This window comes from Rattus norvegicus, chromosome 10, assembly GCF_021556685.1.
Source record: "Rattus norvegicus strain SHRSP/BbbUtx chromosome 10, alternate assembly SHRSP_T2T, whole genome shotgun sequence".
NCBI lineage: Eukaryota > Metazoa > Chordata > Mammalia > Rodentia > Muridae > Rattus > Rattus norvegicus.
The window spans coordinates 20,182,246-20,192,866 of NC_141543.1; the positions used below are offsets into that span (position 1 = coordinate 20,182,246).

Here is a 10,621-nt window from a genome sequence, read left to right on the forward strand (position 1 = left end):
CCGTATCAATGTCCTAGTTGAGGTCAAGCTTAAGTTATCTCAAGAAACCTAGAGCCAAGAGCTGGGTGTGGCAATACTTGATTGTAATCTTAGCTCTAGGAAGGCGGAGGCAGGAGGATCCTGTGGTCCAACTAACCTAACCTTCTTGAGTTTCAGACTAGTGAGCGACTGTCAGAAAATAAAAAGGTAAGGCTGGGTATGGTGGCGCATGCCTTTAATTCTAGCGCTTGGAGGAAAAGGCAAGTGGATCTCTGGGAGTCTGTGGCCAGCCTGGTCTACATACTGAGTTCCAAGATAGCCAAAGCTACATAGAGAGACCATGTGTCGATAGATAGATAGATAGATAGATAGATAGATAGATAGATAGATAGATAGACAGATAGACAGACAGACAGATAGTACCTGAAAAACCATACCTAAAGTTGTCCTCTGGCCTCCACATATATGTGTACACACATTCACAAGCACCCTTCCCCACATACATCCACACCCCATTACATATGCACCCTAACACACAATCATACATACACGTATACAACCACACATGCAAGGAAACCAAAGAACACCAGAGCCTCAGCTGTTTCCCATGTGTGGAGAGACCCTCTCCTACAAGAGGGGATCAGCGGTCGCTCCCCAGGGCTGCCACTTCCCTGGTGCTTGGGTTTTACACTTCCCCCCCACCAACACCTTCCCCACCTTGCCTGTGGCAGGCATCTGGATTGGAGGAATAGGTCTTGGACAGCTTTAGGTCCTGACACACCCACTCGTGCTGGCTGAGAGAAGGCTGTCTTGAAGGACTTTGTCCTTATCCTGGAGAAATTCTGGTGTTCTCCACTGCCTGGCAAGAGGTCATGGAGAAGACCATGAGCTAGGGTGGAAGATTTATCCACAGTGGGAAGAAAGCAGAGCAGACGGTTGTCTGGGAAGAGGCCCCTGAGAAGGGCCTATGGGGCTGGCGAGAGTAATGAGAGGCCTGAGCAGAGAAACCAGAGAAGGGCCTGCTGCTTAAGTCCAAGCAAAAGGGGACAAGCTTTCACAGGGCAGACATAGAGTGCTAATGGAGGGAGGGTCTGGGGACTTAGAGGGCATGGTGAGGAGGCCATCCCTCACTTTTCCTTCATGTTGAATTGTGAGCCATGTTCAGGACAGACCAGGAGTCTCGTAGGTAGGGGTTGAACTCTAGTGTTTGTTTCTGATAAGGCCTGGTTGGGGTCTCTGGGTCAGTAGACAAACACGCTTAGTGGGTGGACAAGGCCAGGCAGAGCCCCTGTCACCCCATCTTAGTTATCTTCCATTTGGGGACCCTGGAAGAGGCTGGGGCTGAAGCATATGTCCTAGCATCTGCTCCTAACTGGGATATGTTTGGGGTTGGGCTCAGAAAAGCACTCTGCCCACTGTCCCCTCCCCACCACCAGTCCCCACTCACTGTCAGGCCTCAGACCCTGGGAGACTGAGTGGGACTCTGCCCTTACAGGGGCACAGACCTGCCTGACCCCAGGCACCTGGTATCTATCTTCCTGGGAAAATCAATAGCTCCAATATGTCAGCTCTTAAGTGGAGCTACAATAAATTACCCTGCCATTAAGCCCACTGACGGCTACCACCGCCTCTGCTTCCATTAGTGAGACATTAGGCTTCCTGTGAAATTTCTCTGTGTGCTTTGTGATAATGAGAGCTGAGGTGTTGGTTATGTCCCCGACGAGCACGGCAGTGGCTCCACATACAGTATGGTGGGACGTCACATCTTGGAGCTTCTACCATAGGGTAGCTTTTACAGCTTCCTGGCCAGGCTCCTGTAGCAGAACCTGTAAGGAAGAGTGGTTCTTCGAGAGGAGAACAACAAACATGTGTGACTGGAAAGATGGCTGGCACTTAGGAGTGCGCGCTGCTTTTAGAAGAACCTGGGTTCTGTTCCCAGCACCTACATGCTATCTTACAACTGTACCTAACTCCAGTTTCATTTCGGGGGATCCAGTGCACTCTTCTGGCTCTGTGTGCACCAGGCACATACATACATACATACATACATACACACACACACACACACACACACACACACACACACACACACATACATTGCAAAACACAAACACATAAAGTACACTTAAATTGGGGCTGGGGATTTAGCTCAGTGGTAGAGCGCTTACCTAGGAAGCGCAAGGCCCTGGGTTCGGTCCCCAGCTCCGAAAAAAAGAACCCCCCAAAAAAAAAGTATACTTAAATTTCTTTTGTTTTGTTTTTCAAGACAGGGTCTTTCTATGTAGTCCTGGCTGTCCTGGAACTCACTCTGTAGTCCAGGTTGACCTTGAACTCACAGAGATCTGCTTGCCTCTACCTCCTAATGGCTGGGACTAAAGGTATGTGCCACCACTGCTGGTTCTTTCCGTTTTTTTGAGACAGGGTTTCTCTGTGTAGCTCTGGATGTGCTGAAACTCACTCCATAGATCTGCTGGCCTCTGCCTCCCAAGTGCTGGGACAAAAGGTGTGTGCCTCGACTGTCCACCTTAATATTTGTAAAAAAATTTTTTTTTTGGTTCTTTTTTTTCGGAGCTGGGGACCGAACCCAGGGCCTTGCGCTTCCTAGGTAAGCGCTCTACCACTGGTAAAAATTTTAAAAAAGAATATTCCCAATGGCCTGGAGGCCTGAAATTTCAAACACTCCTTGCTACAGTTTGGGGGATATTATTCCTGGACTCTCTCCCTCCTCCTGTAACTGAGGAGGCATGAGTGGGTGGGGAGGTCCTTGGCTGCTGCTTCCTAACATCCTGTCTCTCTCTGCTATTGCGTGCCTTGCCTTCTCTTCTGAAAAGGCATTGAAAAGGCATTCTGAAAATCCTGACGTTGGCTTTACAGTCGATTCGCACCAGTATGACATTTTGTAAACCATGTTATTTGCAAAGACCAAACAAGGTGCCAATCTTGTTTTCAAGGGCGGGAACACTGTTCACTCCGGCACTGTAATGCCAACCCCAGGAAGATATGAGATTGGAGTGTGTGTGTGTGTGTGTGTGTGTGTGTGTGTGTGTGTAGGTCCCATATGTGTAGGTGCATGGAGACTAGAAGTGGTGTTCCTCAGGAGCCACTCACCTTTTTTTTTTGAAATAATGTCTCTTCCTGGGACCTGGGACTCGCTGATGAAGCCATACTGAGTGGCTAGAGCGCTCCACAGATGCCCTTTTCTGCAACCCTAGAGCTGGGATTACAAACATGGGCCACGACATAGAGCTTTTGATGTGGCTGCTCAAACTTGGGTCCTCTGGCTTGCATGGTGAGCACTACGGACTGAGCCGCCCGTCTTGCCAGCCCTAAGAGATCTCTTTCTGCCTCTGACCTGAGACAGTCTTTGAGACTGGGATGAGCTCACTGGTCATTGTTAGAGGCTAGCCCACCCCAGGGTGAAGCTCTAACTCGTGTTCTACCTCCTTAATCTGGTCTCATGGGCTGTTCTGTGCAGTTTGAGCCTGGTTCCCCTATGTTATCCAATCCAGGAAGCCTAGTTCCCTTCACACTTTAGGGCCCTTGAGCTCCATCTCCTTCTGGAGGCTCCCCCTGGGTTGCATGTTACCTACAGTTAGGTGCCTGGGTGCTGTGAGGTTCTTGCCAGGAGAGTGGTGTAGCAGTGTGGGGTGGGGCCCTGGGAGGAGGACCTGGGTAGACAGGTGCCTCTGTTGACACAACAGCTCTTAGCCAGGGTCCTGGGTTGGGCCTCTCGGTGTGTGTGGGGGAGGGGGGTTGAGGTGGGGGGTTGGGAGGGCGACTCACAGGTGTTGCTGGGCCCCACCATCTCTCTCATTGTTCCTGCTCTAATTCAATGAGAGTGCCTTGGACAAGAATACTGAGCGGGAGGCTTTTCCCAGTAGTAAGTGGGCACTGGACTGTAGCATACTCCAGGTCACAGGAGGCTCCTGATTTTGTTCCATCCTGGGCTAGATTACAGCTCGCAGTAAGGGGATTTCCCAGGACCCTCTTTTGTCCACAAAGCATCCAAAAGCTACGGTCACCTTTAGGATGACAGCCTGCGTGTACTGCCAGGTGGGAGACCTTAAGCAAAGAGAAGGCGAAACCAGGTCACAAGGGTTCCAGCCTAGCTCGCTTGTGGGGACTAAGGCAAGTGAGTGTGCAGGCTGCTCACAAATCCTACAGTTGGAACATGCATAAATTTCCCCGCAAACTTCTGGGTCTAATTTCTTTCAGGTCCCCGCATCCCTACGTGGGGAGAAGTTCAAGTCCAGCCCTTGTCGCAGACTGCTCAGGGGTCTGGCGTACTGCGTACTGCGGAGAGACCAGGCTCGAATATTCAGGTCAGGAACAAATTTGATGCGACAGACAGAGTCAAACACACGAGAGAGGTTTGTTATTGTTGTGAATTTTACTTGAGAGCATCAGGGTATATATACACTTATTTTAAGGGCTTTGGTACAGGGTCAAATGATTACAATCTTACTCAGAAATCATCACACCATGATATAAGAACTCTTTTTTTTTTTTTTTTTGGTTCTTTTTTTCGGAGCTGGGGACCGAACCCAGGGCCTTGCGCTTCCTAGGTAAGCGCTCTACCACTGAGCTAAATCCCCAGCCCCGATATGAGAACTTTAAACACAGACTATACAGGAAGAAAATTTCTATTTTACGCTTGCCTGTGGTCATGTTGCCAGATATCCGGTTTTTACTAGTTTCATTATTAACCAGCACAACCTCTCTCTAAACTTCCCATATTAATAATCTTAATATTTTTTCTTTTGATCTCAGGTGGCCATAAAAGGAATCATCTTTTCCAAAAATAAGAAATTTATATACTTGTCACCTCAGCTGTCATTGCTGATCCTCTGAGAGAACACACCAGGGAGCTTGAGCTTGCCTGATCCTCTCCCAGGGAGATAGGGAACCATACTTGACTCTCTTACCATTAACCACCACTCATCTATCTAGATTATTATCATAAACTCCTATCCAAGGTAAAGGTGCATCTGTAGGATCAGACTTGTAAGGGCCTTCCCATCTAGGGAATCCTCCATTTCCTGATCTAATTCATCCTTATTTTTTTTCTCTTTTTTTGTCTTCTAGAAAGTCCCTGGAATCCCGATTCAAGTTTCTGCAAAGTGTCCATAATTTCCCCAAATGTCTCCTAAGTAGTTTACAACATTTGAATCAGCAGTTATGCTGCTGGGGGCTATTTGCTGGCAAAGTCACATTTCTAGCAGGTTTGCACAATTGCTTCTCTACCTGAAATTCTATTCTTGGAGTAGCTTCCGGCACCGAGGTCGAGGGCACCGAGGTCAATGTCTGCTGACTTGTGTCCTGTGGTCCCTCAGTTCCTGAAACATCTAAAGATACAACTTGGTTCTCCTAAGAGGACGAGGCGCCACAGGCTATTGTTTCAAACACCAGCAAGATAGTACACATCCAAGCAGCCATACACCCAATACCTGAGCCAAGAAAAAAGCTAATCTCGTTTCCTTCTAGGGGTCTGCCAGGGACCTCCAGGAGGCCTAACCATGTGTGGTGCGAACTGAGGGACCAGCAGCCATTCAAGCTCTTTTTGCTCCATGCTCCATGTCTCCACTGGATGTAGCAAGCCCTCCTGCAGAGGAGTTTCAAGTGAAGATGGGACAGCTGGGCTGAGTTATTGTAGCTGAACTTCATGTCTTCAGGAGCCAGGTTGCTGCACTGTGAGTTGTGTCTCTCTCCTTAATGCTGCCTAGTGAGGGCATCCTCTACCTTCTTGGGAGTGCTGTGTAAGACTGGGCCTCGCTCTAGCAGGAATGTGTAGGTCACTACCAGTCAGAGGCTGAAGAGTCATTTTCCTAACTTCTTTCTCCCTTTCCATGATCAATCTGGTGCCCTCAGACACTCACCTGAGCAAACTAATAGCGTGGCACTCTGCTTGCCCAGAAAGGGTCCTAGGTTTCTGGGACTCACAGCCATATGCCCCATGAGATAGAAGGGAGAGGTGGGCTTTTCTGTTATTTCGTTTTTGTTTTTGTGACTGGTTCACAGATTGAGAACAAATTCAGAGTGACAGTCATTAGTGGGCCCTGCAGTAAGGCCAGGTGGATATGACTCACCCTAGTACTGAACTGACACCATTAGGGCTGATCCTGTTTTTTGTTTGTTTGTTTTGTATTTTAAATTGGGTTGATATCAGGCTGTGTCGTACAAGCTGGCTTGGAACCAGGGATCTTCTTGTTTCTGCCTCCACAGTCTTGAGATTACAAGGTTGCCTGGCTGATTCTGAAGATGAACTGAGCTTAAATCAGCTTCCAGCTCAAAACACCAGGCGCACTCAGGAATGTAATTTCAGAATTACCTCCCTGTAGGCTGTCCGAGGTGTGGTCAGCTTATGGTCTACACAGATCCATTTTCAGTCTCCCTGAATGCAAATGGATTCTGGGGACCTAGGATAGTCTAGGGGGAGGTGATGTTTCTGCAAGCCTTTTTTTTTTTTTTTTTTCAAGTTTCAAAAATGGTTTTATTTATGTAAGTCAGTGCACATTCCTAATACAGTGATTTCCTGAAGATTACAGTATTTTTGTAAACATAAGATTTACAGTTTAACCATACACAAAGCCTATTTTTAATTCCTTGACGGAATAAATTACTTTTCTTCAAAAATTAGTCAAGTGCAATTTGCCCGATATTTAATGTATACTAGGATTAAAGCCTACAAAACTAGTAACAGATACAATTGTCAAGCCTTTCATTTGAACACATTCACTTTCAAATTTAACTTATTTCGCCCCATTTAATAAACATCACTTTCTTTGAAAATTACCCAATTAAGCAGTTAACAGTTCTCCATAATATGGTACAGGCCACTGGCATTAAAAAGGCAGTTACTAAGATGTCAAGGTGCCTGCAGGCTAGTAAGATCGAAAACCCCACAGCTGCCCAAGGCAAACCTTGCAGAGTGGCAGGGTGAACTGAGTGTCAGTGGAAAGCTTTCTGCAAGCCTTTTTTAAGGGGACGGCCGGGCAGGGAGGCCTCTAAGGTTCGAGGGCTTTCCACCTCCGGTCCTGAGGGCATAGCTGAGATGGACTCGGCTGGCAGTTGAGACACTGGTCAAAAAGGAGGCTGAGAGCCCGGACAGAGCACTTAGAATGGAAGACGCACTCCTGGAGAACAGGAACCAAGTCCTTCCCGGACGATAATTCGGTAAAGAAGCCATCTGATGCCAGGGGTTCTCAAGTCTGTGGGCATCACACTGAACAGCCCCGAGCCAAGCTTTTGCGAGAGTCGAATCGGTCTCACTTCCAATTAGCCCGCTGGCTCAGGTCTCTGTGGAGGGACTGAGAACTACACAAAGCCATAAGTCGCCAGGCCATCAGGGCGGGGCCCGAGACGGAAGAGCGCGCAAGAGGAAATGCATCACTTCCAGTTGCGCCGCTGGACCCACGTTTTGTAGTCGTAAAAATTTGAGGTGAAGTTCGGCTTCCGGTTTTGTGCGACGGAAGTGACGAAAGCCCTGAGCGCCGCAGTGTGCGAGTCGAGGTCGCTATGAACAGTGTCCTGTGCTCACGGGCGGCGGGGTGAGAGCCGTGAGGTGCTGGTGGGTCAGGGCGGGAGGCGACCGTGGCTGCGGGACGCTTACTGCTGTCTCTCTTCCAGAGCGGTCAGGGCTCTGCGGCTCGTGGGCTGGACTTCCCGAAGCTTGCATCCGCCGCCCCGTGACCGGTCTCCAGTTCAGTCTGCAGACAGGGAAGAGGAGGAGGAAGACCCCAACCTCCCAATTCAATTTTCCGGCAGCAAAGCCACCCCAGTCCGCTGGACGGTGGAGCATTCCCTGGGGAAGCAGCAGCAGCGGCCCTGGTGGAAAGTGCTGCCGTTCACCCTTCCCCTTGTGGTTCTGATCATTTGGTGCTACCGGAGGGAGGAGAGCAGCACGGACCAGTGGTTGAGACAGATTTTGGAAGAGGAGGACGAGGAAGAGCCGGAAGGTCCTCTGGAGGAGCTTGAAGCTCCGGCCATCTACGGGGCTAGAACGTAACAGGGTTCGTGCTGAGGAAGGGAGTAGGCAGCCATCCTTCTGTTTTGTCGTCAAATTTGACGATTTCTGAACTGGTTCTGCGCATGTCTTCGTTGCTTAAAGGACTTGGATGGCGCTCTTGTCGCTGACACAACACAGCACAAAATTGGAGGCTCGAAATCTGATCTTTGCTCGACACCAATGTTCAGTGATTACGTCCAAAGAACTTTTGAGGTTCATAGAAAAGGTTTCGGGTGCACCGTGTGCTGTTGAATTTGTGATGTGTTTGTACAGCCTAATTATGTTTCCCGAGGAGTTCTGGGGGAGATGTTACCTGCGGTTTATTCGCTTTCTGAGACAGGCTAACTGCATAAGTGTACAGAGCTATGGTGTGTGCAACATCAGTTGAAGCTACTTTAAAAACTAACAAATGGAAAATACATTTGGTAAAGTCTAAAGAACTCAATTTTCTCCCCTTTCATCAAGTGGGTTTTGTTTTGTTTTGAGACACAGTCTCCCTAGATAGCTCTGGCTGGCCTGGAACTGGTTATGTAGACCAGCCTTGCCTCAGACTTAAACATCAGCCTACTTCTGCCGCCACATTTTTTTCTTCTGCTGCTCTTAATTCCCACTTGAGAACCTAGAAACTTGCCAGAAGTGGTAGTGCATGCCCGTAGTCTCATCACTTAAGAGACTGAGGTAGGGGGATCCTAAGTTTGAGGTCTGCCTGGGTTACATAGGGAGACCCTGTCCCAAAAAACAAAACAAAATCATTTTTCACCGACATAGTGGGTTATTTGTTTCTGTCTTTTGACAGTGTTGGGGGTTGAACCCAGGGACCTGTCGTGCTAGCCTACCTATGAGCTCTATTTCCAGCTCACATAGAATCGTTTTTTGAAAAAAAGAAGTCAGATTCCTCTGTGCCACCAGGCTGATAACTTGTGTGCAGTAGTGTGTGCAGTTGAGCAGAAGAAGTGAGCACACTTACTGCACGTGTACATTGTTGGTTTCTTTTTCCTTTTTCTTTTTTTCTTTTTTAAGACAGGATTTCTTTACATAGCCCCAGCCATCCTGGAATTCTGGCTGTAAACCCAGCTGGCCTTGAACTCAGCAAGTATGTATAGTGCCATACTTGTTGCTCCTATCTCTCAAATAGACTGTCACTTGTATTTTTCCCCATTGTTCTCAGCCTGGTGAATTCTCTGGGTGAGTGCCCAGTAAACATCAGGTAGGGAGATGACCTGTAAATATAAACCAGCTGCATGTTCAAGACGGTAGATAAACTGTTGGGCAGAAAGAAATGATTAAATAAAACATGTTCTTTTTTTTTTTTGGTTCTTTTTTTCGGAGCTGGGGACCGAACCCAGGGCCTTGCGCTTCCTAGGTAAGCGCTCTACCACTGAGCTAAATCCCCAGCCCCAAACATGTTCTTTTGAGGGAGGAGGAGTTGACCTCACAGACACATACAAAGTTAGATTTATTTTATGTATATGAATGTGCATCAAATGCATGTCTGGTGCCTATGCAGTTAAGAAGAGGATATCAGATTCCCTGGAACTGGAGTTACAAATGGCTATGAGCAATCATAGGTTCTGGGAACTGAACTTGGGTCCCAGAGGACCCATTATTTTAACCACTGTGAGCAGTCTCTCCAGCTCCAACAGCCACTTTTTGTAAGTTCTTAAAAATGGGAAGTTATGGGGTTGGGAATTTAGCTCAGTGGTAGAGCGCTTGCCTAGCAAACGCAAGGCCCTGGGTTCGGTCCCCAGCTCCGAAAAAAAGAAAAAAAAATGGGAAGTTATCAGTAGTGTTGAGTAGTTCCCCCCCCCCCCAAAAGTGAGCTATTACACACAGGAAAAATCCTGTCAGTTTTGTTTTAAGCCCTAGCCCTTGAGTAACAGCTTCGATAAAAAGAACACTTCTGGTCCTTTTGTGGGTGTCACAGGTGGTGTCGTTGGAGGACTACACACACCTTTGATGGGTGGTAAGGGGCTTGAGGCACCTTCCCTCATGCCCACAGTAAAGGTGGTTCAGTTCCACCATCACTGCCATGTGCTCTGTCACACCTATGGAGCCACCTCTGCTGTCTGAAGGTTCCTTAGGTCGTCTCGTGTGTCACTCCAAGCTGGAGTTGGGGAGGGGGGCGGGATTGAACTAGTTTTCACTTTCCACTCCTCCACAGTCCGAGACTTGTTTATTCTTCTATAGATGTCCCTGTCTGCCCTTCCCTGCTCGCTCATTCTTCTGTTTGATCTTTGAAAAGACAGCGTTCCTGTTTGCTGGGACTAGTCTACAACTCATGTCCACATGCTTCACAACCACTAAAACAAGTCCTTTAAAATAAGTTAATTTCAGGGTTTGTGGGCCAGGGATAAAGCTCAGTGGTAGAGTGAGTGGCTAGCATGCACAGGCTCTGGGTTCTATCTCTAGCACTCAAACCAAACTCCCAAAAGTTGTCAACAATTCAAGTTGCCTACAAAATGTCCTATGAAGAAGTCAGTAATCCTACCAGCGAGTGTAATTTTACCTTATTAGTATTTTAAAATATAGCTTATAAAATAGAGCTTACAAATACAGCTCTATGCATATTTTAGATCGTGTTCGTGGAAATGGAATAGATTTTTTTTTTTGTAATCCTCCTTTCTGAACATTCCCCTC

General features: G+C 47.8%; 1 protein-coding gene across 1 annotated transcript; it reads left to right on the forward strand.

The window, feature by feature from the left end:
* The first annotated feature begins 7,454 nt into the window (after positions 1 to 7,454).
* Uqcc4 (ubiquinol-cytochrome c reductase complex assembly factor 4) lies at positions 7,455 to 8,757 on the forward strand. The gene is made up of 2 exons (NM_001109028.1): positions 7,455 to 7,526; positions 7,606 to 8,757. The coding sequence occupies exons 1-2, from the start codon at positions 7,495 to 7,497 to the stop codon at positions 7,982 to 7,984; spliced, it is 411 nt and encodes a 136-aa protein (NP_001102498.1). The 5' UTR covers positions 7,455 to 7,494; the 3' UTR covers positions 7,985 to 8,757.
* The last annotated feature ends 1,864 nt before the right edge of the window (positions 8,758 to 10,621 follow it).

Coding starts and splice junctions, on each gene's coding strand:
- Uqcc4 (NM_001109028.1), top strand. CDS start 7,495: ATGAACAGTGTCCTGTGCTCACGGGCGGCGGG. Junction 7,527..7,605: donor CTGTGCTCACGGGCGGCGGG/GTGAGAGCCGTG, acceptor TCTCTCTTCCAG/AGCGGTCAGGGCTCTGCGGC.